General features: G+C 42.7%; 1 protein-coding gene and 1 long non-coding RNA gene across 11 annotated transcripts in view; one reads left to right on the forward strand and one right to left on the reverse strand.

Annotated features, from left to right (window-relative positions):
- The window catches only part of LOC126066778 (quinone oxidoreductase-like protein 2), a 178,479-nt gene extending 160,350 nt beyond the window's left edge, over positions 1–18,129 (reverse strand). For 7 of the 10 annotated variants that reach the window (XR_007515251.1, XR_007515250.1, XR_007515248.1 and 4 more), the window contains exons 1-8: positions 17,911–18,129; positions 17,710–17,818; positions 15,341–15,437; positions 13,324–13,382; positions 12,709–12,774; positions 11,944–12,053; positions 11,010–11,091; positions 1,190–1,371 (exon numbers count right to left, since the gene is read on the reverse strand). Coding sequence is in view for 2 of the 10 variants with exons in the window: in XM_049868148.1 (XP_049724105.1) it covers positions 1,190–1,371; positions 11,010–11,091; positions 11,944–12,053; positions 12,709–12,774; positions 13,324–13,382; positions 15,341–15,437; positions 17,710–17,818; positions 17,911–17,960 (755 nt within the window). In the remaining 8 variants the exon portion in view is untranslated. The remainder of the gene's footprint in view (positions 1–1,189; positions 1,372–11,009; positions 11,092–11,943; positions 12,054–12,708; positions 12,775–13,323; positions 13,383–15,340; positions 15,438–17,709; positions 17,819–17,910) is intronic. The other 3 variants (XR_007515252.1, XR_007515253.1, XM_049868149.1) reach the window with 2 other exon arrangements.
- LOC126066779 (uncharacterized) lies at positions 17,804–27,086 on the forward strand. The gene is made up of 3 exons (XR_007515254.1): positions 17,804–17,971; positions 18,352–18,444; positions 26,438–27,086. It is a non-coding gene; the product is annotated as an uncharacterized LOC126066779 (long non-coding RNA).
- The last annotated feature ends 574 nt before the right edge of the window (positions 27,087–27,660 follow it).

The following is a 27,660-nucleotide window of genomic DNA, read 5'->3' on the forward strand; positions in this document are numbered from 1 at the left end:
GATCTCATTAGGAAAAGTACCATACGGTGCATGCTAAGCAGAGGCCTCAGAACAAAGTCCTGCTGATTGTCTTCTGAACGACCACAGACATTGACAACCCTATGGGGCACAGTTCTGTTCCGACACATACGGGGTAACAGTGAGTCAGAGTAAACTCCACAGCCATCAGTTCGGTTTTTGGTTTCTTAAGCAATGAGTTGTGAAAATAAACTTAATAGACATCTTTGATATAAAACATTTGTTTGTTTGCCTTTTGCTCTTTTTCTTTAGAAGGGAAATAAGAAGCTGTTGTCAAAACAAGATTATCCAGAAACCCAAAAGGAAGGCAAGAGAAGGGTGAGTTTCCCCAGCTCTCTGTCCCGGCTCCCCCTTTAGTCTATATTCTCCTTCCTTTGTATCTTCAGTCAAGCACGGTGTCGGCACAGTGCGATGGTCATCAAGCGTGTATACTGCCTGCCTCTTGGCAAAGGGGCTACAGAGCCAACTGGATCCCTTCTGTGGGTAAGCTGCTCTCTCTGCTTCTGTTTCTTCAACTTCAAACTGAGATAAACCACAATCAAAATGATGCCTGCCAGGGTACCCTGAGAATTAAACTAATATTACCGGAGCATTCCAGAGTCCAGAGTTGAAAACAGAAATGAGAATTGGTGTGATGCAACAGTTCCACTAAGTCTCTAGTGATTTTTTTTTTTTTTTTTTAAATAAAACCAATCAAGGAAACACCTACACTGCTGATTGTTTCAGAAACCAGTAAGATCAGCAGAGCCTGTACCATGGTGCACAGTGAACTGGGGAATGAGGAATGACCACCCCAGTAATTCTAACATCTGAACAGTGATCTCCAGAATTCTCCACATCCATTTTTTTTTTTTATGTATAGTTAGTGCTGGCTACCATAGCTAAATTTAGCAAACGCATAATTTCTAAGTATTTGAATATCTGCAGTCGTTTTTTGGATATTTTCCAGTTGGGTATCTTGTTTTCGCTTTATTTAAATGAAGCTTTTCCTGATTTTCCCTCTGCTTCTATTCCTTTTCACTCACCCACTCAGCTGTTCTCACGGATGCCAATGTCTACAGGAGAAGCAGCAAAGGCAAGAACAGAAGCAAAGCCAGGAGGAGAACAGAGCTTCGGACAGGTTTTGGTGGAGCCCCAGCCCCAGCCACTCTGAACAAACCCTTTCATGTACCTGCGGAGGGCCTCCAGGAAGACATCTCCTCCCACGGTGTCGATGACCACGTTCACCCCGCCATTGCCCACCAGCTTCCTCACTGCCTCCTTCAGGCTGCCCTGACTATAGTTCACGCTGGAATGCGCACCTCTCTGCATCGCCAGCCTGCACTTCTGCTCACTTCCGGCTGCAGCTATTACCTAGATAAAGAACACAAGGCTTCTGATGGTCCAGGACATGTACCAAGAGGGCTCATGTGACCCAACCCAGCCTCCAGTCAAGGAATGCTACTCAAGGAAACCAATGTGACCAGGCTGCCCTGGTGTCAGCCTTGATTCCACACATCAGGCCCCACACACAGCATCACCTTATCAACTCTTCCATGCCCAACTGGCCATGGTGTCCACATTCCTAGGAATCCTGGTACCCCAGTAAGTCAAGCTAGTAGATGGTTCAGGAGATGCTCACAAACTCTTCTACGAATACAAATTAAAACCACCATTTGTTGAGCACCTGCTATGAGTTAAGTAAGAATACAAGCTAGATACCAAGCTGAGAGTCAAGAAAGCAAGATACCATACATACAATGGAATACTACTCAGCCAGTAGGCAAAATGGAGTCTGGAAACATGCTACGATGTAGATGGAGCTGGAAGACATTATGTTGCATGAAATAAGCCAATGAAATATTGTATAACCTCACTTATATAAAAAGACGAGAAAAAGCAAATGCTTAGAGAACAAGTTATTAGTGGTTACCAGGGTGGGGAAGCAGGAAAAAGGGAGGTAACAGTGATGAAGACATCACATTAAGATGTTACAACTGTTGTCAACAAGCTGTATATGTATGTATACCTGTAAAAAGTTGAAATGGCAAAAGTTGTGTGATAGACATATTTACAACAACAAAAGACAGAGAGAGTAGCTACTGAAGCTGCTTTTGTACAACCAAAGTCCTCATGGCATTTGGTTTCTTGGTTTGGAGGCTTAGGGCCATGGTATCATGGGACATCCCAGTTAACTGTCTTGATAACTTGTTTAGTGCTTCCATTCTACCTCCTAGTTCATTGCATAGTACCTGGGGTCTTAAAAGCTTGCCAGTGGCCATCCAAGGCACACAATTGGTCTCTACTGACCTGCTGCAACAGAAGAAGGAGCATCGTGAACAGAAGAAAGATATGGATCAAGTGGCTAATTACCTCCATGAGCAATTGCTTCCTTTGCCATGAGACCAGAACTCTGTGGAAGAAATCTGGATCAAAAGGGGGGAAATGCAAAACAGAATTTCAAATACTCATGGACTGAAGACATTCTGCAGCCAGGAAAGTTCGAAGACCACCTGAAACTACTGTTCTGAGATAATCTTTAAACCTTAAACCAAAAATATCCCCAGAAGCCTTCTTAAAACCAAACAAGTTTAGCTTGTTAGTTGTTGTTAGGTGCCCTGGAGTCAGTTCCGACTCATAGTGACCCTATGCACAACACAACGAAACACTGCCCAGTCCTGCACCATCCTTACAATCATTGTTACGCTTGAGCCCATTCTTGCAGACACTGTGTCAATTCACCTTGTTGAGGGTCTTCCTCTTTTCTGCTGACCCTGTACTCTGCCAAGCATGATATCCTCCAGGGACTGATCCCTCCTGACAACACGTCCAAAGTATGTAAGATGCAGTCTCGCCATCCTTGCCTCTAAGGAGCATTCTGGCCACACTTCGTCCAAGACAGATTTGTTCGTTCTTTTGGCAGTACATGGTATATTCAATATTCTTCGCCAACACCACAATTCAAAGGTGTCAATTCTTCTTCAGCCTTCCTTATTCATAGTCCAGCTTTTACACGCGTAGGATGTGATTGAAAATACCATGGCCTGGGTCAGATGCATCTTAGTCTTCAGGGTGACATCTTTGCTCTTCAACACTTTGAAGAGGTCCTTAGCAGCAGATTTACCCAATGCAATGCGTCTTTTGATTTCTTGACTGCTGCTTCCATGGCTGTTGATTGTGGATCCAAGTAAAATGAAATCCTTGACAGCTTCAATCTTTTCTCCGTTTATCATGTTGTTGCTCATTGGTCCAGTTGTGAGGATTTTTGTTTTCTTTATGTTGAAGTGCAGTCCATACTGAAGGCTGTGGTCTTTGATCTTCATTAGTAAGTGCTTCAAGTCCTCTTCACTTTCAGCAAGCAAGGTTGTGTCATCTGCATAACGCAGGTTGTTAATGAGTCTTCCTCCAATCCTGATGCCCCGTTCTTCTTCATACAGTCCACCTTCTCGTATTATTTGTTCAGCATACAGATTCAATAGGTATGGGGAAAGAATACAACCCTGACGCACACCTTTCCTAACTTTAAGCCAATCAGTATCCCCTTGTTCTGTCCAAACAACTGCCTCTTGATCTATGTAAAGGTTCCTCATAAGCACAATTAACTGTTCTGGAATTCCCATTCTTTGCAGTGTTATCCATAGTTTGTTATGATCCACACAGTCGAATGCCTTTGCATAATCAATAAAACACAGGTAAACATCCTTCTGGTATTCTCTGCTTTCAGCCAGGATCCATCTGACATCAACAGTGATATCCCTGGTTCCACACCCTCTTCTGAAACCGGCCTGAATTTCTGGCAGTTCCCTGTCAATATACTACTGCAGCCATTTTTGAATGATCTTCAGCAAAATTTTGCTTGCATGCAATATTAATGATATTGTTCTATAATGTCCACATTCCGTTGGATCACCTTTCTTGGGAATAGGCATAAATATGGATCTCTTCCAGTCAGTTGCCCAGGAAGCTGTCTTCCGTATTTCTAAGCATAGACGAGTGAGCACCTCCAGTGCCGCATCTGTTTGTTGAAACATCTCAATCGATATTCCATCAATTCCTGAAGCCTTGTTTTTTGCCAATGCTGTCAGAGCAGCTTGGACTTCTTCCTTCAATACCATTGGTTCCTGATCATTTGCCACCTCTTGAAATGGCTGAATATCGACTAATTCTTTTTGGTATAATGACTCTGTATTTCTTCCATCTTCTTTTGATGCTTCCCACGTCATTTAATATTTTCCCCACGGAATCCTTCTCTATTGCAACTCAAGGCTTGAATTTTTCCTTCAGTTCTTTCAGCTTGAGAAACGCCAAGCGTGTTCTTCCCTTTTGGTTTTCCATCTCCAGCTCTCTGCACATGTCATTATAATACTTCACCTTCTCTTCTCGAGAGCCCCTTTGAAATCTTCTGTTCAGTTGTTTTACTTCATTGATTCTTCCTTTTCTTTAGCTGCTCGACACTCAAGAGCAAGCTTCAGAGTCTCCTCTGACATCCATCCTGGTCTTTTCTTTCTTTCCTGTCTTTTCAATGACCTCTTGCTTTCTTCAGGGATGCTATCCTTGATGTCACTCCACAACTCATCTGGTCTTCAGTCACTAGTGTTCAATGCATCAAATCTATTCTTCAAATGGTCTCTAAATTCAGGCAGGACATACTCAAGGTCATATTTTGGCTCTGGTGGACTTGGACTTGCTCTGATTTTCTTCAGTTTCAGCTTGAACTTGCATATAAGCAATTGATGGTCTGTTCCACAGTCGGCCCCTGGCCTTGTTCTGACTGATGATATTGAACTTTTCCATGGTCTCTTTCCACAGATGTAGTCAATTTGATTTCTGTGTGTTCCATCTGGCGAGGTCCATGTGTATAGTTGCCGTTTATGTTGGTGAAAGAAGGTATTTGCAATGAAGAAGTCATTGGTCTTGCAAAATTGTATCATTTGATCTACGGCGTTGTTTCTATTACCAAGGCCATATTTTCCAACTACTGATCCTTCTTCTTTGTTTCCAACTTTTACATTCCAATCACCAGTAATTATCAATGCATCTTGATTGCATGGTCTATCAATTTCAGACTGCAGCAGCTGATAAAAATCTTCTATTTCTTCATCTTTGGCCCTAGTGGTTGGTACGTAAATTTGAATAATAGTCATATTAACTGGTCTTCCTTGTAGGCGTATGGATATTATCCTATCACTGACAGCGTTGTACTTCAGGATAGATCTTGAAAAGTTCTTGTTGACGATGAATGCAACACCATTCCTCTTCAAGTTGTCATTCCCAGCATAGTAGACTATATGATTGTCTGATTCAGAATGGCCAATACCAGTCCATTTCAGCTCACTAATGCCTAGGATATCGATGCTTATGTGTTCCATTTCATTTTTGAAGATTTCCAATTTTCCTAGATTCATACTTCATACATTCCAGGTTCCAATTATTAATGGATGTTTGCAGCTGTTTCTTCTCATTTTGAGTCGTACCACATCAGCAAATGAAGGTACCAAAAGCTTTACTCCATCCACGTCATTAAGGTCGACTCTACTTTGAGGAGGCAGCTCTTCCCCAGTCATCTTTTGAGTGCCTTCCAACCTGGGGGGCTCATCTTCTAGCACTATATCAGACAATGTTCCGCTGCTATTCATAAGGTTTTCACTGGCTAATGCTTTTCAGAAGTAGACTGCCGGGTCCTTCTTCCTAGTCTGTCTTAGTCTGGAAGCTCAGCTGAAACCTGTTCTCCATGGGTGACCCTGCTGGTATCTGAATACCGGTGGCATAGCTTCCAGCATCACAGCAACACACAAGCCCCCACAGTACGACAAACTGACAGACATATTTAGCTTAACTAGTAAAAAATGTCTGCCTTGAGCATTATGCTCTTTTAAGAACTATCTATATGGGTTCAAATAAACAACAACTTGAAAGATTATATGGGAACCTCAGGGGGCAGTGAGTTTATGTTAATGGAGGAGGAACAACTCAGAAAAGGAGGGTGAGGATGGTTGCACAACTTGAAGAATGTAATCAATGTAAGTGAAATGTACATGTAGAAACTGTTGAATTGGTGTATGTTTTGCTGTGTATATTTCCAACAACAACAAAATTAATAAAATTTTTTTAAAAAAGGCAAGATACAGTAGTGTGGCAGGGGAAGTACAGAGGGCTCCAGAAGCGTAAACAAGATTTAGGACAGGAAAGATCAAGAAAGGCTTCCCAGATGGTAAAACAGGATACAATGGAAAGATATTGAAGTAGGACAGCTGTGAGTTCAAATCCTGGCTCTGACACTTATTAGCTGTGTTACCTTAAGCAAATTACTTAATAATAATCGTTCTGGATTGAATTGTGCCCCCAAAAAGATATGTTGAAGTCCTAACTCCCAGTACCTGTGAACATGACCTTGTGTCATAAAAGAGGGTTTGTAGATGTAATTAATTAACATGAGGTCATACTAGAGTAGGGTAGGATTTCCAGTATGGCCGATGTCTTTATGAAAGAGAAGAGACATAGAGATGCAGACACAGAAAGAAGATGACCATGTGAATACAGAGGCAGAGACTGGCAATGGTGCATCTATTAGCAAAAGAATGCCAGTGGTTGCCAGCAACCACCAGAAGCTGAAGAGGTAAGGGAAGAATTTCCCCTAGAGCCTTCAGAAAGAACATGGCTTGGCAGACACCTCAATTTCATACTACTAGCCCCCAGAACTGTGAAACAAGAAATTTCTGTTGTTTTAAGCCGCCTAGTTTGTGGTACTTTGTTACAACCATCCTAGAAAACCAATATGATAACTGGCATGTATATAGTGCTTACTATATGCTGGGCACTATACTAAGTGCTTTACATATATTAATAACTCATTTGATCATAACAACCCAATGAAAGAGCCTTTATTATTATCCCTATTTTATAGATAAAGAAAGTAAGGCAACAGAAGTTAAGTAACTTGCCCAAGGTCAAACAGCTAATGAGAGGCAGAGCTGGGATCCAAAGCCAGGTAATCCAACTCCAGAGGCCATGTTTTTAACCTCTATACTGCCTCTCAGCTTCCCTAGGCTTCAGTTCCCTGATCTGTAAGATAAGACTTATCTTAAGAGTTAAATGGAATACTGTACGTAAAGCGTTTAGAAAACAAAGTGTTAGCTAAATTGAAGCAATTATTATACATACAGAACTACTTATTTTATTTAACCCTCATGACAGCATTATGGGGGAGGTATAATTACTCCCATCCTATAGATGGAGACACAGACTCAAAAGAGGTTAAGTAATCAACCCAGGCTCATCCAGGTGGTATGTGGTAGAACATCAGCTCAAACCCAGTGCCGCCTGACTCCAAAACCCATGCTTTTTCACTCTATCACCTTGGGGGAAAGCCATATCTAAGGCTTGGTACAGATGGCATAGCTGGCTGTGGGCTATACTGTAGGGCAGCCTGGGGCTTGAAATTCTCCAGAGAAATTCCAAATACTACCACACTGCCTAAAACCAAAAAACCAAACCAGTTGCCACCAAGTGAATTCCGACTCATAGTGCCCCATGTGAGTCAGAGAAGCGTTTTCAATGGCTGTGACCTTTTGGAAGTAGACTGCTAGGCCTTTCTTCCGAGGTACCTTTGGGTGGACTCCAAATGCCAACCTTTCCGTTAGTAGCCGAGCGCTTAATCGTTTGTGCCAACTAGGCAGCCTAAAGCACTGTTGTTGTTGTGCCATCAAGTAGATTTTGGACTCATAGCAACCCCATGTGACAGAGTAGAATTGCCTCGTAGGGTTTTAAAGGAGCAGCTGGCAGGTTCGAACCACCAACCTTTCCGTTACCAGCCAAATGCACTAACCACTGCACCACCAGGGCTCCCAAGAACATCAGTGCCCTTAAAAGATTCCACACTCATCCATAACTATTGGAAACTGAAAGCTGCCCTGAAATAATTCCCTGGTGGAATTCTCAAAGAGCTGAGGTTCACTGAAGAGGCTATTAGCACACAGTGCCACAGTTGGCAGATGCCACAGTAGGGTCAGGCTCCTCATCTCAATCCCAGGATTCCCACTAGGACTCAAGGAGATCTGAGATGAACCATTTTCTCTCTCAGTGCCTCACCTTTATCTGTGAAATAGGGATAATAAACACTTACATTACCTGCCTCTCAGGACTGTTGTAAGAATCAAGCGTAAGACAACTACTGTGGAAGCACTTTGAAAGCAATATGAAATCTGTAGATGGAAGGTGTTATCAAAATGACCAAGTAGGCAGCATGCGTTACTTTTTTTTTTTTTTTTTAAACCATCATGTTGCTAGAGAAATACAGTGTGGATTAATTTTAAAATCTGAATTTTATCTCTCCTTAGCCTCTCATAACTATTTAAAACAAAAAAACCAAAAAAAACCAATTTATATCTTCCTGAAATGTTAAGTCGATGGTTCTAGACAATGAGACTAATTATGGTCTTCCCCGTAAGAGAGGGGCTTTTAACATGAAATGTGTTAATATTCCTTGAGGAGCTGCCTTCAGAATTCACATGTCTTTCCCAAAAGGAACTTAATCTGAGAAAGGAGAAATGCCACCTGAAGAAATTCCAGACCGATCTAATTATCTCCAAACTTATATACCTAGTTGCCTTATGGATATCCCAATAGAATATTCCACAGGAACCTCATGCTCAACACATCCAAAACTAAACTCAACATTGCCTCCCGTGTTCTTAACCACAGGAGAACTGGCAAACCCACCAGTTAACCTAGATTGCTCCTTCACACTCAGTGCCTAATAATAATAATAACCCATCGCCATCGAGTTGGTTCCAACTCACAACGACCTCATGTGTGTCAGAATAAAACTGCTCCATAGGGTTTTCAAGGTCTGTGATCTTACAGAAGTAGTTCCACAGCACCACTGGATGAATTCAAACTGCCAACTTTTTGGGTAGTAGCCGAGCACAAACTGTTTGCACAAATAATAGAATTTTTTTATCAAGAGATTCTTAACAACATAGGCACGCTACACATGTAATCTCAACATGCCCACAACAACCCTATGAGGAAAGTGTTACTTTACAATAAGAACAATGATGCTATTCAGAGCTAGAATCTGAACCTAGGCTAACTTCAAAGTCCTAGTTCCTTTAAGTATATTAGGATGTTCTCCAAGCACCAGATTCTGTATTTTCTTCCACTTCACTCAATCCATCACCTCCATAGCCTTGTTTCAGGTATCATCATCTCTGACTAGGCCTGCTCCAAGAATCTGCCCTACTGTCTCCAGACTACTACAACTTTGTCCCTATTCCTCATCCCCACTGCAAAGTGAAGTGTGCAAAATGCAGATGATCATGGCACTTCCCTACTTAAAATCTTCAATCACTCCCTATTGCTTCCAATAAATGTTCAAATTCTTCAGGTCCACACAAGGCCCTTCAACACCTCTCTGGAGTCACTGTCCACCATTCCCTCCCCAAGTCCTTTGCTGCAGATATGCTATATGCAATTCTCTGAATGCATCATGCTAGTTCACATTTCTCTGTCTTGTCATGTGTTTTCCCACCCCTAAAAATGACCTTTATCTCCATTCTTCCTGTTTTACTGCTACCAATCCTTCCAAAGTCAGCTTAAATGTCTACCTTCTCCAAGAAGTCCTTTCTTTAACATCCACAGCCCACTCCTGCAGAGACTTGGGTCTTTCTTTCATTCATTCAAGAAATAGTTTGACACTAGCAAGCGGCCATCTGAGACACATCAATTGGTCTCAACCCACCTGGATCAAAGGAGAATGAAGAACAGCAAGGGTACAAGGTAATTATGAGCCCAAGAGACAGAAAGGGCCACATAAACCAGAGACTATATCAGCCTGACACCAAAAGAACTAAATAAATGGTGCCTGGCTACAACCGATGACTGCCCTGACAAGGGAACACAACAGAGAACCCCTGAGGGAGCAGGAGAGCAGTGGGATGCAGACCCCAAATTCTCATAAAAAGACCAGACTTAATGGTCTGACTGAGACTAGAAGGACCCTGGTGGTCATGGCCCCCAGATCTTCTGCTGGCCCAGGATAGGAACCATTCCCAAAGCCAACTCTTCAGACAGGGATTGGACCGGACAATGTGTTGGAGAGGGATGCTGGTGAGGAGTGAGCTTCTTGGATCAGGTGGACACTTTAGACTATGTTGGCATCTCCTCCCTGGAGGGGAGATGAGAGGGTAGAGGGGGTTAAAGCTGGCAAAATGGACACGAAAAGAGAGAGTAGTGGGAGGGAATGGGCTGTCTCATTAGGGGGAGAGCAACTGGGAGTATGTAGTTTTTGTGTAAGAGACTGACTTGATTTGTAAACTTTCACTTAAAGCACAATAAAAAGAAAAAAAAAATAGTTTGCCTACTACTTGGAGGTGCCTTACTAGGTGCCAGGACTGTAACATTGAGCCAAAAAAGGCACTTCCTCTGACTTCATGGGATTACAGTCTAGGAGGTGGAAGACAATGACACAAGTAAAGGAGTAAGCACAGACCGAGACGTATACTATGAAAAAGAAGTGTAAGGTACTATGAGATGGAGTTTAAATATGAAGCACAGGGAGAGACAGTTCAGAATACTACAGGGAATAGCATCTGCAAAGGCCATAAAGTGAGTTGGGTCTTGCCAGATTCCAGTAACTGGAAGGACAAATGATTTACTTCTAGATCCCCCTCACTAGTCTATAAACAAATACAGTGAAACCTGTGAAAGCCAGAACGCAATGGGGCTGCCTTGTTTTTCCAGGTCTCACAAGCTTTCCACCTTTGACAGGGTACAGTCTTACCACTTTTCTATCCCTCATTTTAATGGAAAATATTTGAGTTTTCCCTCTCTGACAGGGTTCTGCCTTACACGGGTTCTGGCTTTAGGAGGTTTTACTGTAGATGGCAAGACCCTACTCCAGGTTACATTATGTCCCTAGTGCCTGCACATGTTTTTGAATAAATGAATGACTACATCCCATGTTTGAAAATGGGGCGGGGGGGGGTTAAATAGAGAATTTAGCATGCAAATACCTTGGCCTGAAGAACATTTGTTGCCACGTCTATCACTGCAAGGCCTGTGGCTCCAGCTGCTGCTGTCACTAAGACGGTTTCTCTGTGCCAGAGAAAGATAAGTGTTATTTCAAAAGCCTTCACAAATCATCCTGTAATGTGATTTCGTGAACATTTTAGAGTTAGAACACTCTAAAGCAAGAACTCCGAAGTCGTTTCATTCAACCCTTCATGTACATCTGTTCTCTGACTTTACGGCTGAGTTATGTATGTGCTAATTTGGTCTGGCTTGAAGACCTCCCAGGAAAGTGATTTCTTAAGCTCTCCAGGTAGCCTCTTCCCTGCATTAGTGCAACCCTTCCTTTGAACTACCACTCCAACTTCTGCCTCAGAAATTCTGTCCTAAAACCATTCTCACAGTAAACACTGCCGGATTTTAGAAGACGGTGGCCACTGCTCAACTAAACCCACCTATCTGGAGCAATCCAGAGGCTCACCAAGAAGAATAAGAGGCAATATGTATGGTCCAGGAAAAATGGAAAACTCTGGCCCCTCTGAGCATGAAATACTCAAGCTGGGCATATCCAACTAAGCCTCACAGAGAAACAAATACCATAGGCCTCCCATTAAAACTGGGGCCAAGTGACTTTCATCAAAGCAATTCTCTAAACTTTAAGATTTTCTATGAGTTGATCCCCAGAATGGTCAGGTTTGAGAGAGATAATTTTCCAAATTCATGTTGGCAAAGTTCACAACCTACCACTGTCTCCCAGACAAAAAGATGGCCCCATGATGACCAGACCCCAAACCTGGGTCAATATCCCTCTTTGGCCTTTCCTTAGCCAAACTGAACGTGGCCTGAAGGACAGAAAAGAGAAGGAGCAAGGTCCTGGCCAGCACTTCTGGTATCAGAGAAGGATACCGGCTAGCCCTTTATTGTCTACACAACCCTTACCCCGGCTGGGTACAAGCCCGATGCTCCAGGGCCAAAATAGCAGTGCCATAAGTTATAGGCAGGGCAGCAGCTTCTCTGAGGGTGACCCCTTCTGGAATCTTCCACAGTGTCTACAAAAAAGAAATAATAGTGACTCAGGGATTTTGCGCATATACCTGGTCATAAAGGTTGCTCAGTAAACAGTATGACTTGACTGAGTGACTGATTTGCAAAGGGAAACACATCCAAGTAACCAAGCCCAGTGGAAAATTCTCCAAGAGCAGTGGAGAATGGAACAAAACCAGTGTCTCAATAAAGCTTTGAAAAAAAAATTGTGTACTGCACACCACTAGGGGACACCATTCATACCCCACACAACACTACTGGGCCGCCCAGGCTGGCTCTCTTCCCAGGGCTCTCTCTTTCACAAGCTTCATGTGGAGGAGAAGACTATTACATTCAGTTCAATGCCCCAAACCAGTTTTTCTACCAAAACTACCTAACTATGGTCCAATTTGGAAAACAGCCAGTTGCTCCAGGACTCAGAAAACAAAATGCCTTCTTCATTAAGCCACTCCACAGAAACAAAGCTCTGTGCAATGGTTGTCACACCTATATACAGAAGGATTTTAGCATTTGAAAGAAAGAAGTGCTTGGCTGAGAAATAAGATATGACGAAATTAATAGAAAGAAAAGAAGGGGTAAGGGGAGGGATAGGTAGAAAATCAAGAAAGAAAAGAAAGGAGAAAATAATCTCCAAACATTGATAATGCGAGGTAAGGATACCTTCTCGTCAATGACGCATTCTTCAGCCAGACAATTAAGGACACTCCAGCCAATAACCGAATCTCCCTGAAGGGAAAACAGCATTAAGGGTTTGTTAAGTCATTCACCTCTCTCTGAATTAGTAAAGTAAACAAACAATGACAAAACTCACACCTCTGATTCCTGAAGGTTCACCTTAATTATCTGTTCAGAGTTAATGCTTAGTAAATAAACCAGCCATTCTCGCAATACCCCACCAGATTGCCAAGGCAATTTAGCTCATCTTGGAACAAAGATGGGATAGATGAAGGAAAAGGCTGCAATATGAAGTAGAAACCCAGGGCTCATTTCTTTCACAAGAGGTTGAAACTTGCAAATTCCCAATCCTCTCAGTAACTAAAGATGGAGGTGCTGCCCTTTACTCATAATAAAAAATTTAACGAAGCCAGGAACTTTCATGGCTTCCTTCCCCCAATTCAAAATGAGTTTATTTCCCCTCCCTCTTGGTTTCCCTTTGCTGTCTGCTGGCAAAGACCAGGAGAAGCAAGACCCTGATTCTGACACTTAGTACACTTCTGCTGAGCACATTTCTCACAGCTATACACACATTGATGCCCTAGATTTCAACTAATTTACCTGTTTCACTGTGCTGACATCTGCGCCTGTCTCCAATACTATCCCAGAAAACTCCATCCCTAAAACAAATTGTTTAAACATTAGGTCATCTGTAAAGCCCAGCACATGAAGATGAGACAATCCTTATCAACAGGCCATGCTATTAACTTTCTGGAGCCAAGAGAGTAGGTGAGTGGACACCCCACCCTACCCCCAGGGCAAAGGGGTCAGCATATTGTTCCCAAAGCCCAGGAATGTGAACGATTTTATGATCCCATTCTTGTTGTGATACAACGGAAATTTCAAGAATGTGCAAAAGCACAGAGGTTAGCAGGTGCACATGTATATATACACACATTGTTATGTGACCCTAGTTGCTCTCCCTACGATGTGACAGCACACTCCCTCTCTCCCCCAGTGCTTCCCATGTTCACTCAACCAGCTCCTGTCCCCCTCTGCCTTCTCATTTTGCCTCCAGACAGGAGCTGCCCACATAGTCTCAAGTGTCTACTTGAGCTAAGAAGTATACTCCTAACCAGTATAATTTTAAACCCTGGTGGCATAGTGGTTAAGTGCTACAGCTGCTAACCAAAGGGTCAGCAGTTCAAATTCACCAGGCGCTCCTTGGAAACTCTATGGGGCAGTTCTACTCTGTCCTATAGAGTCACTCTAAGTCGGAATCGACTCAACGGCACTGGGTTTGGTTTTTTTTTTTTTTTTATAGTCCAGTCTAATCTTTGTCTGAAGAGTTGGCTTTGAGAATGGTTTTAGTTTTGGGCTAACAGAGAGTCTGGGGGCCATGACCTCTGGGGTCCCTCCAGTCTCAGTCAGACGATTAAGTCTGGTCTTTTTACTAGAATTTGAGGTCTGCATCCCACTTTTCTCCTGCTCCATCAGGGATTCTCTGTTGTGTTTCCTGTCAAGGCAGTCATTGGTGGTAGCCGGGCACCAACTAGTTCCTCTGGTCTCAGGCTGATGGAGTCTCTGGTTTATTGCACATGTTCTTTTAACCCTGATCACTGGGGTCTTTGGCTCGCCCAGCACCCCAATTACAATGTTCATCACATTGTGTTTATGTGTTTCCCTGTGTCGCCTTTTGGACTATGAGGTCCTTGAGGACAAGAACTATTTTTATTCATATAGTACCTGGTTAATTTGGATGAACTGGTATTGCCTGTCCTTTCCTCTTCTACCTCCGAAATTTCTGAATTTAATGATTACGCATTTCCCACATAAGCTGCCAGGGGAATAACTTGACTGAGTCTGACATCTTTCACCCTACCCAGCACATCGGCAAATATAGAGGGAAATGGGTCCAACTGTTGAGGTACAACCAAACACCAAAAGACCGAAACACAGCAGCTATTATGCAATCACTGTATCCTTAACACCACATATGTATATTGAATATACCCACACTGTACACATGCTAAACTATACCTACAGTTCTTTAAGTAAATATTAACAACAATAACAAAAAAAAAATCAGTCATTTGTGCACATATTCATAATCTAAAAGGAATAAGATTTGGCCTAATGAAAATCAGGCACTGAGCTCCTAAGAAATGGAAAAGAAACTGTTTTTCTTCTTTCTAATCACTTGGCATTAGGTTTCTTTGGAAATGTTGTTTGTGAAGACTAGAGTTTTAGCTGCAAACAGATGTTTGTGATCCTTCAGTAAATAAAACAAAGTCGCAGGCGCCATCAAGGAAGAAAAGGGAATGACTGGGGTCACTGAAGATTTTGATGAGCAGAATTCTAGAGAACATATTGGCATGTGAAAATTCATTCAGTTATTAATTTTTAAAGTATTTATTTTGAATATCTACCATGAGCTAAGCCAGAGAGATATAATGCTCAGCAAGACAGACATAGAACCCACCCTCATGGGCTCATAATCTAGGGATTCTAATTATCAGAGAGGCTAAAGTAGCTCACTGATCAGCACTGATGGCAGAGCCTGGGATGGAGGGCATGGTTCTAGAAACTCTCTGTATCCACCTTCCCTGAAGCAATCACTTGATCCCCTCGTACTCACCAGGTGTGAAGGGAAGAGGGGGCTTTTCCTGATACTGACCACGGCAGATTAGTATATCAGCAAAGTTAACCCCACAGAAGTGGACATCAACTCTGACCTATAAAGAAAATAGAGCAACAAAGTAGAGCAGTACGCATTCACGGAGATGAACTTCATTCAGTTTTACCAAACTATGGTATATATTAAATGCCAACTACTTCCCAGTGGACAAACATGAGGCAAAATAGACAAGATTCTGGCCTTCATGGAGCTAAAAGTATAGTAGGGAAGACAGATATTAATCAAATAATTGTGAAAATATATGTGTTAAATTACAAATCCAACATAAAGTGTTAAAGACAGAAATATATGGTGCTATGAAAACACATAATGAGGAGATCAGATCTTTTAGAGAGGTCAAGAAAATCATCTCTGGGAAAATAACACTTGAACTAAGGATAGCAAGAGTTAACCATTCAAAGATAGGAAGGGGAAAGCATCCCAGACTGAAGCAGTGGCATGTGCAAAGGCCCTATGGTAAAGACTAAAGAAAAACCAGTGAGCCTAGAGCACAAAGAGGAGGGGGATGAGGCTAGAGGGAGAGACAGGAACCACATCATACAGGTACTTGTAGGCCTTATTGAGGATCTTAGACTTCATACTAGGAACAGTAAGAAGCCATTAAAGAGCACTGATCTGTTTGGGGAATCAGGAATCCTGGAGGCTAGTCCTAAATCCCTGGCTTCTATGTTTTTCTATAGTACCAGATCTGAGGCAGGTCCTCAGCAATGCAGTCAGCAGTTTTCTAAACTCTGTAGGCCAGTGGTTCTCAAACTGTGGGCCCCAGACCACCAGCAAAAGAATCACCTGAGAACTTGTTAGAAACGCATAATTCTCAGGCCCCCATCCCAGGCCTACTGAATCAGAAACTCTGGAGATGGAGCCCAGCAATCTGTCTTAACAATCTGATTGTTTTACAAATCCAACTTGTTTTAACAAAGCCCAGGTGATTCTGATGCATGCTAGAGAACCAACCGTAGTAGACCACCCCATCCCATCAGGAGCTGGAATTCCAGGAGGAAATGAAGCATTAGAGGCAGAATTGACGGCATTTATTTATTTGTTTGTGTGTCTAGTATTGTACAGAGGCAGTCATATTGGTAAGAAGGCATTTTTATCTACAAAATTCATTCATTCGTTCAACAATTAATAATTAAATATCTGCTATGTGCCTGACGCCATTCCAGACTGTGGAGATTCGATGATGAGTAATGCTAACATAGTCCCAACTCTCACGAGCTTACAATGTAATGTTGGGACATATCACAGAACAAAGAAGCCCAGCCCTCACTCAGCCTGCACACATTCTGTGTGACATCAGTTGTTGACAAGTGCACAGAACACACACGTTCCCAAGTCACTCTACCTTGAGTCAAGAAGGATGGAAGTCTGTCAGCAGGTGAATCCCAGGAAGCAGACTGTCTGCCATCATGGGCTCACCCAAATAATTCATTTTAGACACAGGTCCATGTTAGTGACACTTCAGGGCTGCAGCCACATGTCTTCCTGCTCACCAGTGGTCTCCAACGCTGAGGCTCATTGCCTGCTTCACCTTTTCAGAGGTTCTCATTCTCCATACCAGATAACACCATGTCCCCAGAGTGGTCAACAGACATGGAAGCCAATGTAACTTCCAATAGTTAGTGAAATTGCCCACAACCCTAAACTAACCCCACCCCAAACCACTACAGTATACTACAGGAGGGCACAAGGCACAAATTCACATGGAAATGCAGGGTGTATGATAATTAGATTGAACGATGTGGTCATTCAATCAACATTTATTGATCATGTACTATGTGCCAAGCACATCATACTGGGGAACAAAAAGATTTTAAGGTTTTGGCCTAACTTCAGTTGGAAACATTCTTTGGATTTGCTAATGCAGTGTAGAATCATTCAACACCGAATTATTAGTGGTTACTAATAATATTAGCGTAAATGTAGGGGGGAGGCAGATAATTAGAAGATGACACTGGAGAGGAACAAAGCAGATGATGGGGTCCATTTACCTGTGTTAAATTAATAGCTTGCAGGTAGTTATTCAAAGTAATGTGCAAATCAGAATTCTGTTTCTAAGGCAACAGCTCTTGGGCATTCGGAGAGAGGCCTGTATTTGTGTATTGGGGAACAATCCTCCATTAGCACTTCCCGCCTTTTTGTGAACTCTGAAAGGGTCCTACTTGCCCAAGACTAAAGTTGAGCTCCAATTTCCAGTTCGCCCCCTAGCTGAGGGTAACTTGATTCAGGATGGAAGCCTGCGAGGTCGAAGTTCAGAAGGGTGGTAAACGGGGCGCCAAGGGTTCCTGGGGGTAGGCCAGTCACCCTACCTCATGAGGACGGACAGAGCGGGGACTGACTTCCTCAATGGCCAGGGGCTGCTTCAACTCCGTGCAAAGCGCGACGCGGTACTCCCGGCCGCAGCCCTGCCAGGCCCTCCTGCAACAAGAAACAAGGCCCGGGTTACTCGGGCCGCCCCCCGCGCAACCCGGGGCTGCCTTTTGCAGTTCAGAAAAGAGTCAGAGTTGCACCTGCGGAGCCATGCCCGAGGGAAGCGCCGTCCCCTTGCCACCACCGCCATGGGCTCGCCAAGTAAGTCAGGAGAGGGGAGTAGGAGCGCGGCAGGAAGAGCCAGACAGCGCAGACCTCAGCGCCGCTGCACTCGGGGAGAGCGGAAGAGTCCCGGGAGGGGCCGGGCATCTGCGCCCCCGGCCGGCCGCTCCGCGCGATTGCCGAGCTCCAAGCCAGGCGGGGCGACGGCGGCCGGAAGGGTAGCCCGGTGGCAGCGGCTCCCCTCGCAGCGGGCGTTGTTACCCCAGCGGGGGGCGGGCGGAAAGGACCCGTCCCGGGCTCTGCGAGTCCCCTAGTTCCAGGCCTCTCTGGAGATGGAGTCTGCTGGAGGGAAAACTAGTACAAGGAAATAGATTATGGAGATTTAACCTTTGTTGGCGTTTTGTTTTGTTTTTGTTTAGCAAGAAAAGATTTGGGAGACTTTTAAAACCACACTTGGAGACATTTAAATAACAATTCTTGGGTCCTCTGCACGTGTGAAATCTTAAATGCATGTAAGTAAAGGCTTTAATGTCTGTGTATTTACTTTGCTAGGGTTCACTTAGTTACTAACTTTCTTAACACAGGACCATTTACACTAACGTTATCGGTAACCACTAATAATTCAATACTGAATGAGTCTACACTGCATTAGCGAATCCAAAGAATATTTCCAATTGAAGTCAGGCCGAAACCTTGAAGTCTTTTTGTTCCCCAGTACTAGACGCTTGGCACATAGTAGGTGATCGATAAATGTTTGTTGATTGCATGACCACATAATTCCTATGTGAACTGCCATACTCTAGAAGAATATAATATAATCTGTGAATTATTCTAAAACTGAGTAGAAGCTCTGTTGCAACAGTAATCAAATAGCTATATATTTGCAATATAAGAGAAACACTTGGTGTCCTGGGAAGGAAGTTTCATTTGGCTAGTAGCTTTTAAAGACCGAATGATGTAGAAAGCCCTCTGGTCAAAGTACTAGATCTCAGGTTCAAGCCCCAGCTCTACCACCTAATTGTGTGGCCTTGGCATTGAAACTTGATGGCTCTGGGCTTCAGTTTCCTTCTCTGTAAAGTAAAAGCATTGGGATGATCCTCAATCCTGTGTTTCTATTTTTTAATGAAAAAATATTCCAAAGATAGCAAATGACTTGGAAGACATGGTCAGGGATGGAATAAAGGAAAAATGGAGAGAGAAAATGAAGTAAGAATGAAGTTCTGAGATTATAGCCTAAAGGGTTTGATGGGCAAGGGATCCAAGAACCAAGTCTCCACCATGGATATGTAGTAGAGGTCAAAGTGATTTTAATAGAACTCACCGGGAATTGAGAAGTCATTTTAGGCCACCTCTAGGGGAAACTCAGGCTAAGGAGAAAAGAGGCCTAGAAGGAGAGAAGGTAAGAAAACTTCAAGTCTTTCCAATGAAACATGAAAGCACTTTGTAAGCTGTTAGACATTAGGCACATAAAATCAAACCAGGGATAAAGGAAAAATATTAATATTAGCATCAACAAAATGAGCATTCTGTTTGCCAAATAACAGTGAGCAACAAGAAATCTCAAAGTTATGAAGCGTGGAGCCAGTATTGATTGCTCTGAGGATGAAATGAATTGTTGCGTGGGAAAGCATTTTGTAAAATGTTAAGCATTTGTACAATATATAAGGCAAGCAATTTTTAATTCCGCTCCTCGAAAGCAGTACACATCTTACTCTCCTTTATGTTTGTAATACCTTGCACAATGCCTGACACTTTTAGGCATTTAATACAGGTTTACCTAATGAATTGTTGAATGAGCATTCAGTTATCCAGCATCAATTTTCCAGATAATTCAAAATATCTTTATGCATCAAATCTTTTATTTTTAATTAAGTATTTTTATGGAAATCCTTTCTATTGTGGTTGTCATAATAGTGTTGTCATTCTCAAGGAATGTGAAAATCTGTGAGTTTGGGGAAATCTATCAATACTGCATTCCACATTTATAACAATAAAGAAAAAAATAGAAGTCTCTTTAAGAAGAATCTTGGAGGGAGCTAAAAGTATCTTAGGTAATTATAGGTGATTTTAAGCACTTACTTGCAAAATAACTTTCACATTACCAAACAGTTTTAAAGTGAAGAGCTATTTAATAGTAGTTGCTATAGTAGCAAAAAAATATTTAGCCTATCCATCAAAGTTACTGCCACCACACCTCACTTTCTAGTTTGTTCTCGGCCCCCGGCCCCCCCCCCGCTCCCCGCCCCCCCATTATTTGGTTTTATATGGGACTGGGGAAGGAAGAGGGGACAGAAAGAATACAATTTGAGTACTGGTGGAGACTAAGACCAAGCAGTGAATTCTGAACTGATCGGTCCTCTAGGGAGAAAAGGAAAGAATAGTTGCCCTGCAAATCAGCTTGAAGGCTCATTAGGAAGTAAAAAAAAAAAAAAATAGATGACTCTTCCTTCTGGTACAACTCACATGAACAGATAATATTTAATATCCAGAAGCTGCTAGAGGGTTGAGAGTGGAGAAACAAGTCAAAGTTAAATACACAAACAGCTATGTTTTCACAGAATAACAAACAATATATAGACAATATAAGCACCATACAGGACTATACAGAAGATGTTCTTGTACCTACTTTCCTGTCTTAGTATGCAGGTAAAAGTATCTCCCACAGTTAAAATGCTTTATCCAATAGATTGTCAGCCCTTTCAGAATAGAAACTATATCTCAGTAGCCACTGTATCCCCAGAGTGTTCACCACAGCATCTAACACATAACAGGTACTCAGTAAGCATTTTTGCTGTTGTTACCATCAAGTTATCTCTGACATATGGCAGGCGGCCCCATACAACAGAACAAAATGATGCCCAATCCTATGCCATCTTCATGATTGTTGGTATGTTCAAATTCATCGTAGCCACTCTGTATTTTCAGTGCCTTCCAACATGGGGGAGTCCCTGGGTGATGCAAACAATTAACCGCTCTACTACTAGCTGAAAGGTTGGCAGTTTGAACCCACCCAGAGGCACCTCAGAAGACAGACCTGGTAATCTGCTTCTGAGAGGTCACAGCCTTGAAAACTCTACAGAGCACAGTTCTACTCTGACAAACATGGGGCCACCATGAATCAGAATTGAGTTGAAGGTCACTAACAATAACAACCAACCTAGTGGGATCACCTTCCAGCTCTGTATCAGCCAATATCCTCTTTTGACCCATAAGATCACATTGGCTAATTTTTGGAAGTAGATCACCAGAGCATTTCTCCTAGTCTGTCTTAGTCTGGAAGCTCTAGTGAAATCTGTCCACCATGGATGACGCTGCTGGAATGTGAAATATGGGTGGCATAATTTCCAGCATCATACCAACACACAAGCCACCACAGTATGACAAACTGACAGACAGTGTAGCAAAAACTTTGTTGTTTTGTACCATCTTGAGTCAATTCCAAGTCATAATGACCCTATAGGACAAAGTAGAACTGCCCCATAGGGTTTCCCAAGCTGTAATCTTTACAGGAGCAGATCACCTGGTCTTTTCTCTTACAGAGCCACTGGTGGGTTTGAACCACTAACTTTTCAGTTAGCAGCCAAGCACTTAACCATTGTGCCACCAGTGCTCCTTCAGCAATAAGTGTTAAAACCAAAACCAAACCTGTTACCGTCAAGTTGATTCTGACTCAGTGACCCTATAGTAGAGTAGAACCGCTCCACAGGGTTTCCAAGGCTGTAATCTCTATGGAAGCAGACTTTCCCATCCTTCTCCTGTGGAGCAGATGATAGGTTTGAACCATGGACCTTGTGGCCAGCAGCCGAGCACTTAACCACTGTACCACTAGGGCTCCTTGCAGTATTAGGGAAATAGAAAGCAAAGAGCCCAACAAACTGTATGGGGAGAACTGCCAGTACACCACAACTTTTCAAAACCACAAATCCAAAAAATATGAGGGGTTCTTGTACCCACTTTCCTGTCTTAGTATGCAGGTACTAGGCATAATCTGGTCTTTTTTCTGACTAGCTCAGTATTGCCATTATAGTTACAAGTTGTTATCTTCTGCTACAATGATATCCTTCAGGATTCCTGAGGTGTGTAGGATTTCCCTAGATTACTGTCCTGGTTGTTGCAGTTGGGATTAACTTTTATCAACCTCAGAGAGATGCTTCAAACATTGATACATATAACTCATAATGACCTTCTCCTCTAGTCCAGGAACTGTGTAAGATTTGCTGTGTAAGTTATTTGCCCATGGAATCATAGAATTCCAGAGTTTGATGGATCTTCAAGATAAGCTAATCAAATGGCTTCATTTTCCAGTGAGAAAAAAGGAATCTCAGAGACAAACTTGCCCAGGGTTACACTGCTGGTTAGTGGCAGGGTAGCGTTAGGATCTGGCTTTCCTGATTTCCTTTTCTCTGCTCTTTCTACCATGCTTTTTAGAGTTCACTCCTCAACAGTGTACACAATAATAATATTTTACGGGTCATAGCGCTTCATAGGTCTCAAATCACATTCTCCCAAATTGCCTCATCTTGTTAATGATAAGAATAAGAATAATTAATATTACAGCTAGCACTTATTGGTGAGTTTTAAAGAACCAGAGTCACTAAGCGCTTTTGCCATTAGTTCATTAATCCTCCCAATAGCATACATACTATTATTATCACTCTTTTAGAGTTCAGGAATTTAGGCTTAAGGTTAAGTAACTTGCCCAAGGCCACACAGCTAGGAAGTGGAGCAGGTTAGAATCATCCTAATGGCCTGGTGCCAGAGCCCCACAAAGGTATCTGGCCACCCACTGTGCCCTCCCTCACAAATACCCTTCAGAGCAGACAAAGAAAGTATTGTACCATATGTTTTAAAGCCATGCTTTGCTTGTAGTTATAAGCTTAATTCTATAGAAACTTTCTGGTAGTTCAAGCCTAGAATATAGATGAATTCCCTGAAGGAGAAAATCTAGAGAAAGCAGCCTCCAGGGATGCCTTGCAGTTATGAAACAAGAGCAGAAAGAGGAGCCAATACTAATTAGGAGTTACTATCCCTTTTTTTTGGGTTTTTTTTTTAATCCCTATTCCATATAGCCATAAACTTGAAAATGTGCTGATTTCGTTTAAATTTAACATATATTGTGGAAGATTAAAACTATGCTTATGTAAAGTAGGAGTTTTCACATATACATGCACACACAGGCCTATGATTTTAATGAAACAATGTGTTGACTGGGTTGCCTGGTAACCAGTTGTCCCTTAAGCAGGTACCAGCAGGCTTTTGAGCTAAATTCCTGTCACCCAAATGGACCAATCTGAAAGCAGTAGTGACCTGGGCAAAGGCTGCTGTGGCTCCTGAAACTAACCACCAGTATTCAATGCAGGGAACCTTTCTCTGCTGCAAACCATCATTATGGAACCAGTCTACAAATTCCAAGCATTCTGGCAACCTTAGGAAGCCTTTCCAGTCCCCACCTCCCCCAGAGAGAACAAATTCTTCCCTTGCATATGTTCCCTCAAAGAACTTTGCACAAACCTGTATTAGCTCACCAAACTCATTATTTGAGTGGTATGTATCTGTTTATCTATACCCCCAGCTAAGCTGTGGGTATCTTTGAATGGCTCTGATGATAACATAGTGAAGTGAAAAGAATTTGGGCCTTGGAATTAGATGTACCTAGGTTTAATTCCTGGCTTAGCTACTCATTGTGACCTTGGGAAAGTTATTTAGCTTCTCTGAGTCTCAGTTTCCTCATCTTTAAAACAGGCATAAAAATATCCACCTCAAGTAATTGTATTGAGATTTAAAAAAGGTGAGTGAGTACACGTCCACCCTATTTAACTGTATATATAAATACCAAAAACCAAACCCAGTGCCGCCAAGTCGATTCCGACTCATAGTGACCCTATAGGACAGAGTAGAACTGCCCCGTAGAGTTTCCAAGGAGCACCTGGCAGATTTGAACTGCCAAGCCTTTGGTTAGCAGCCGTAGCACCTAACCACTACGCTACCAGGGTTTCCGTATATATAAATAGCAGCTCTTATTATGAAGACATAGTACCTGCCCTGGAGCCTCTCATCATCTAGTGGGGAGAGGCACACATAAATAGGCATTTATAATTTGTATAGGGAGCATTGGCAGTTCAGTAGCAGAATTATCATCTTCTATATTTTATTTTTTTTATGTGTGGGAGACCCAGGTTCGATTCCAGCAATACATCTCAGGCACAGCCATCATCTATCAGTGGAGGCTTACATGTTGCTGTGTTGTTGAACAGGTTTCAGCAGAGCTTCCAGACTGAGACAGACTAGAAAGAAATGCATGGTAATCTACTTCCAAAAATTAGCCAGTAAAAACTTTATAGATCACAATGGTCCAATCCGCAATCAATTATGGAGATAGCACAGAACCAGGAAGCATTTCATTCCATTGTGCATGGGGTCATCATGAATCAGGGGCCAAACCAATGACAGCTAACAACAACAACGTGTCTGATGCATTCTATGACAAAAGACTGCAAAGGGATCCTGGCACAGCAGAGAGGAAGGGCAACCTATCCTAGCCAAAGAACATCATTTCGGGAAAGCCCCCCAGGAGGAGGTTGAGGAAGAATTATAGAGAGCAGCTGAGTGTGTCCCAGGCAAAGTAAACACCTAACAGAAAACATAACATGTTCAAGTGGTTAATTATGGCTGAAGAGTAAGATTTGAGTTGGAGAATGACGAGGAACGAGGTCAGAGTTAGGCAGTGTAGAAAGAGCATAGGTTTTAGAGTCAGGCAGAAGGAATTCCAACTTCCCCCACTTTCCAGCCATATTATCCTCAACCAAGTAACTTTTCTCTGAGTCAGTTTTCCTATTTGTGCCTGGTGTAGAACATACATTTTTTAAATAATAGCAAATGCTATTTATCTCTATTTATCTAGGATATGCTTGGTAGCTGGCCCGTGAGTATCCACTCATTTTGATTTAGTGCAAGGATGAATGAATAAGTGAATTCATTCACTTAGCACAAATTCGTTAAACTCCTTCTATGTGCTAGATAGGACCCCCAGTGGCACACTGGATAAGCGTTCAGCTGCTAACCGAAAGGTTGGTAGTTTAAACCCACCAGCCACTCCTTGGAAACCTTATGGGGCAGTTCTACTCTGTTCTGTAGGGTCACTATGAGCTGAAATCGACTCAAAGGCAACAGATTTTGTTTTTTTGGTTTTTTGTTTGTTTATGTGCTAGATACTCTTCTAGGCACTAGGGATGCAGCAATAAACACAACAGACAAAAATTCCTACCCAGTGGGACTAGAAGTTCATGAATCAAAATAAAGGAGCCACTGGTGTCCATGAAGGAACAGCCCACTTCATAGCTGAGGTGGCTCCAGGGTTCTCCAACAAAAAGGTAATAAACTGACCAAGAGAAGTTCACGTGGAGTCTGAATGTTAGTCCCACTTCCTAACAATGAGAAGACGTTTGCCCCTTCCCTTGATCATGTCTCACTTATCAACCCTCAGCTTCCTGTTGTGATCCAAGGGAACTGATGAGTTGTGTTTGGCAGGAAGAAATGTCAAGGAGGGCTCAGTTCATTCTTGGACTCTAGCGTCTAAAGTGGTGGCCAGAGGAAATAGGAAAGCAGCACACACAAAAAGGCTATGGAGAGGGGCTTTGCCTATCTCAGCAGCCAAGTGATAAGTGAGCTCAAATGTCGTGCTGCGTGGAGGTTTTATTTCCACAGCAGGATAATCATACTTCACATGTGCATATCTCTGTACAAAAAGGGTTCACCAGGGGATCTCGTTTAATCCTCAGAAGGACTCCGTGAGGTAGTAATTAATTCCGTGTAATCCCATCTGTCTCCTCAAAGTTAACTCCTCTCCTCCACTGCCTTCTTCTCTGTGGCACATAACTATGCCCAAGTTTTAATCATAAACAAAAACAAGGAAAACCTTGCTTCACCCCTCGCCCCTCCCTAGCCAACACCCTATTAATCTCCTCACAACCAAGTCCACTAAACATTAAGATATACTGATTAGCTCTGATGCTCTCCTTTCATTCTATCACCCCACTCTGATCTTCCCCCAAATACCGCTGAATTGTTCTTGCTAACATCACCAGGTAACTCCCATCTGCCCAGTTAACGGGTGCTTGTCCACCCGCATCGTAATTGGCCTCTCCTAGCATGTAAAGACATTCCCTACTGGTTCTCCTCCTACTCCTCAGCCCATTCCTTTTCGGTCTTCTCCTCAGATTCTTTTCCTCTGCCGTGCCTTTAGTGTTGTCAACCAAGGGTCCTTCTACCACTGTACTAACTTTCTCTCTAAGTGGTTGCTCTTTTTCTTCAAAATCTTGCTCAGGCTTCTGATTTGTGAAACCTTCTGTAACAATAGTCTCACCGCCTCTCGCCCCCATCCCCTGACTCTCTTACTTTTCTCCCCCATTTCAAAAGCAACACAGTCCTCTTCCTTGCTCCCATAGCAACTCTTTCATACCTTCGGTTAAGCACGTGTTGTGAGGTGACTGTGCCTGTCTTCTCCAGCAGAATACGGAAAACTTCAGGATGAAGAAAGTGACCTCTGTTTTTGCATTCTGAGTGCCTGGTACAGTGCCTGGAACATGGTAGAAACTGAGATTTCAAGGTGTTTCACAAATGCTGAAGAATCAAATCTAGTTAGGGCCTAAGCCCTAATCTTCTAACTTGGAAGACATATTTTCCCTACCTCAGCACAGAAAAGAGTGATGTTGCCCATATCTAATTATAAGTGCCTCAACCCCAGACAATTATATAAATCAAGGGACAAGGTGGCGGGAAGGATTTCCTTTTCCCCACAAACATTGCCCTGGCTGCCAGGTGTGGAAGGATTGTTTGGTATTTGTAGCCTTCCTTTCTACACCGCAGGATAACAGCAGCAACAGAAAAAGAAAAACACCTCCCATCTCTTCCTTCCAGCGGACAATCACCACCATCACTTCCTTTCAAGCCAGGAGGCAGGAAGCCTATCCTAGCTCATGAAACTCCTGATTTGCCTCAGGTTTCCTCACAGAGGAGAGGGGTAGGGAGTGACTTAATAAGAAGCTTCGTAGCTGGGTCAGCTCTGAATATGATCTCTACCATCCTGAAGTAAGACTCCTGAGGAAACGTTCCCAGGGTGGCCAACGGTACATCTTGAAGGAAGGAAAATTCACCCTTCACAAGGAATAAACAAGCTTTCTAGGGAGAGGCTCTGAAATCAGTGTGTGAACTCACCAATTACAAGCTCAAGTTCCACCCAAATACACACAAGGCCATCATTACATGTACTGGGACCCCCTGCTGTTTGGGTAATATTTTAGTCCTGCAGTGAAGCAAAATAAATGTCATCAGTGTGGCGAGGTAAAGACAGATCTGTTCAGCAGTGCCTTTTTCAACCTGATGATTCACTTAGCCTTGTCATTTATAATGCTGCAGTCTGGGAGGGGAAGGAGGAAATGAAGAGGAAAGAGTGGGCTGTGTTGTACGTGTAATTTGTTTCCCAATTTCAGACGGCTTTTTAACGAGCTTTCTCATTAAGGACTCTATGAGTCTGTGCTTAAAGTTTTCCGGACAAGCAAATGAGCAGGACTGAAATCAGATGGCATCAGGCCAGCCCCTCATGTTTTGTTTTAAAGATATAGTAATCTGGGGAGCGGGTGTGAAAGAAAACATTGTTATTTGTGAGAAGAGAGATTTGGTAAGTCTTTTGTCTAAGAAAATTTGAAAATTAATGATGTGGTTTTAGCCAA

Source organism: Elephas maximus, chromosome 24, assembly GCF_024166365.1.
Source record: "Elephas maximus indicus isolate mEleMax1 chromosome 24, mEleMax1 primary haplotype, whole genome shotgun sequence".
NCBI classification, from domain to species: Eukaryota; Metazoa; Chordata; class Mammalia; order Proboscidea; family Elephantidae; genus Elephas; species Elephas maximus.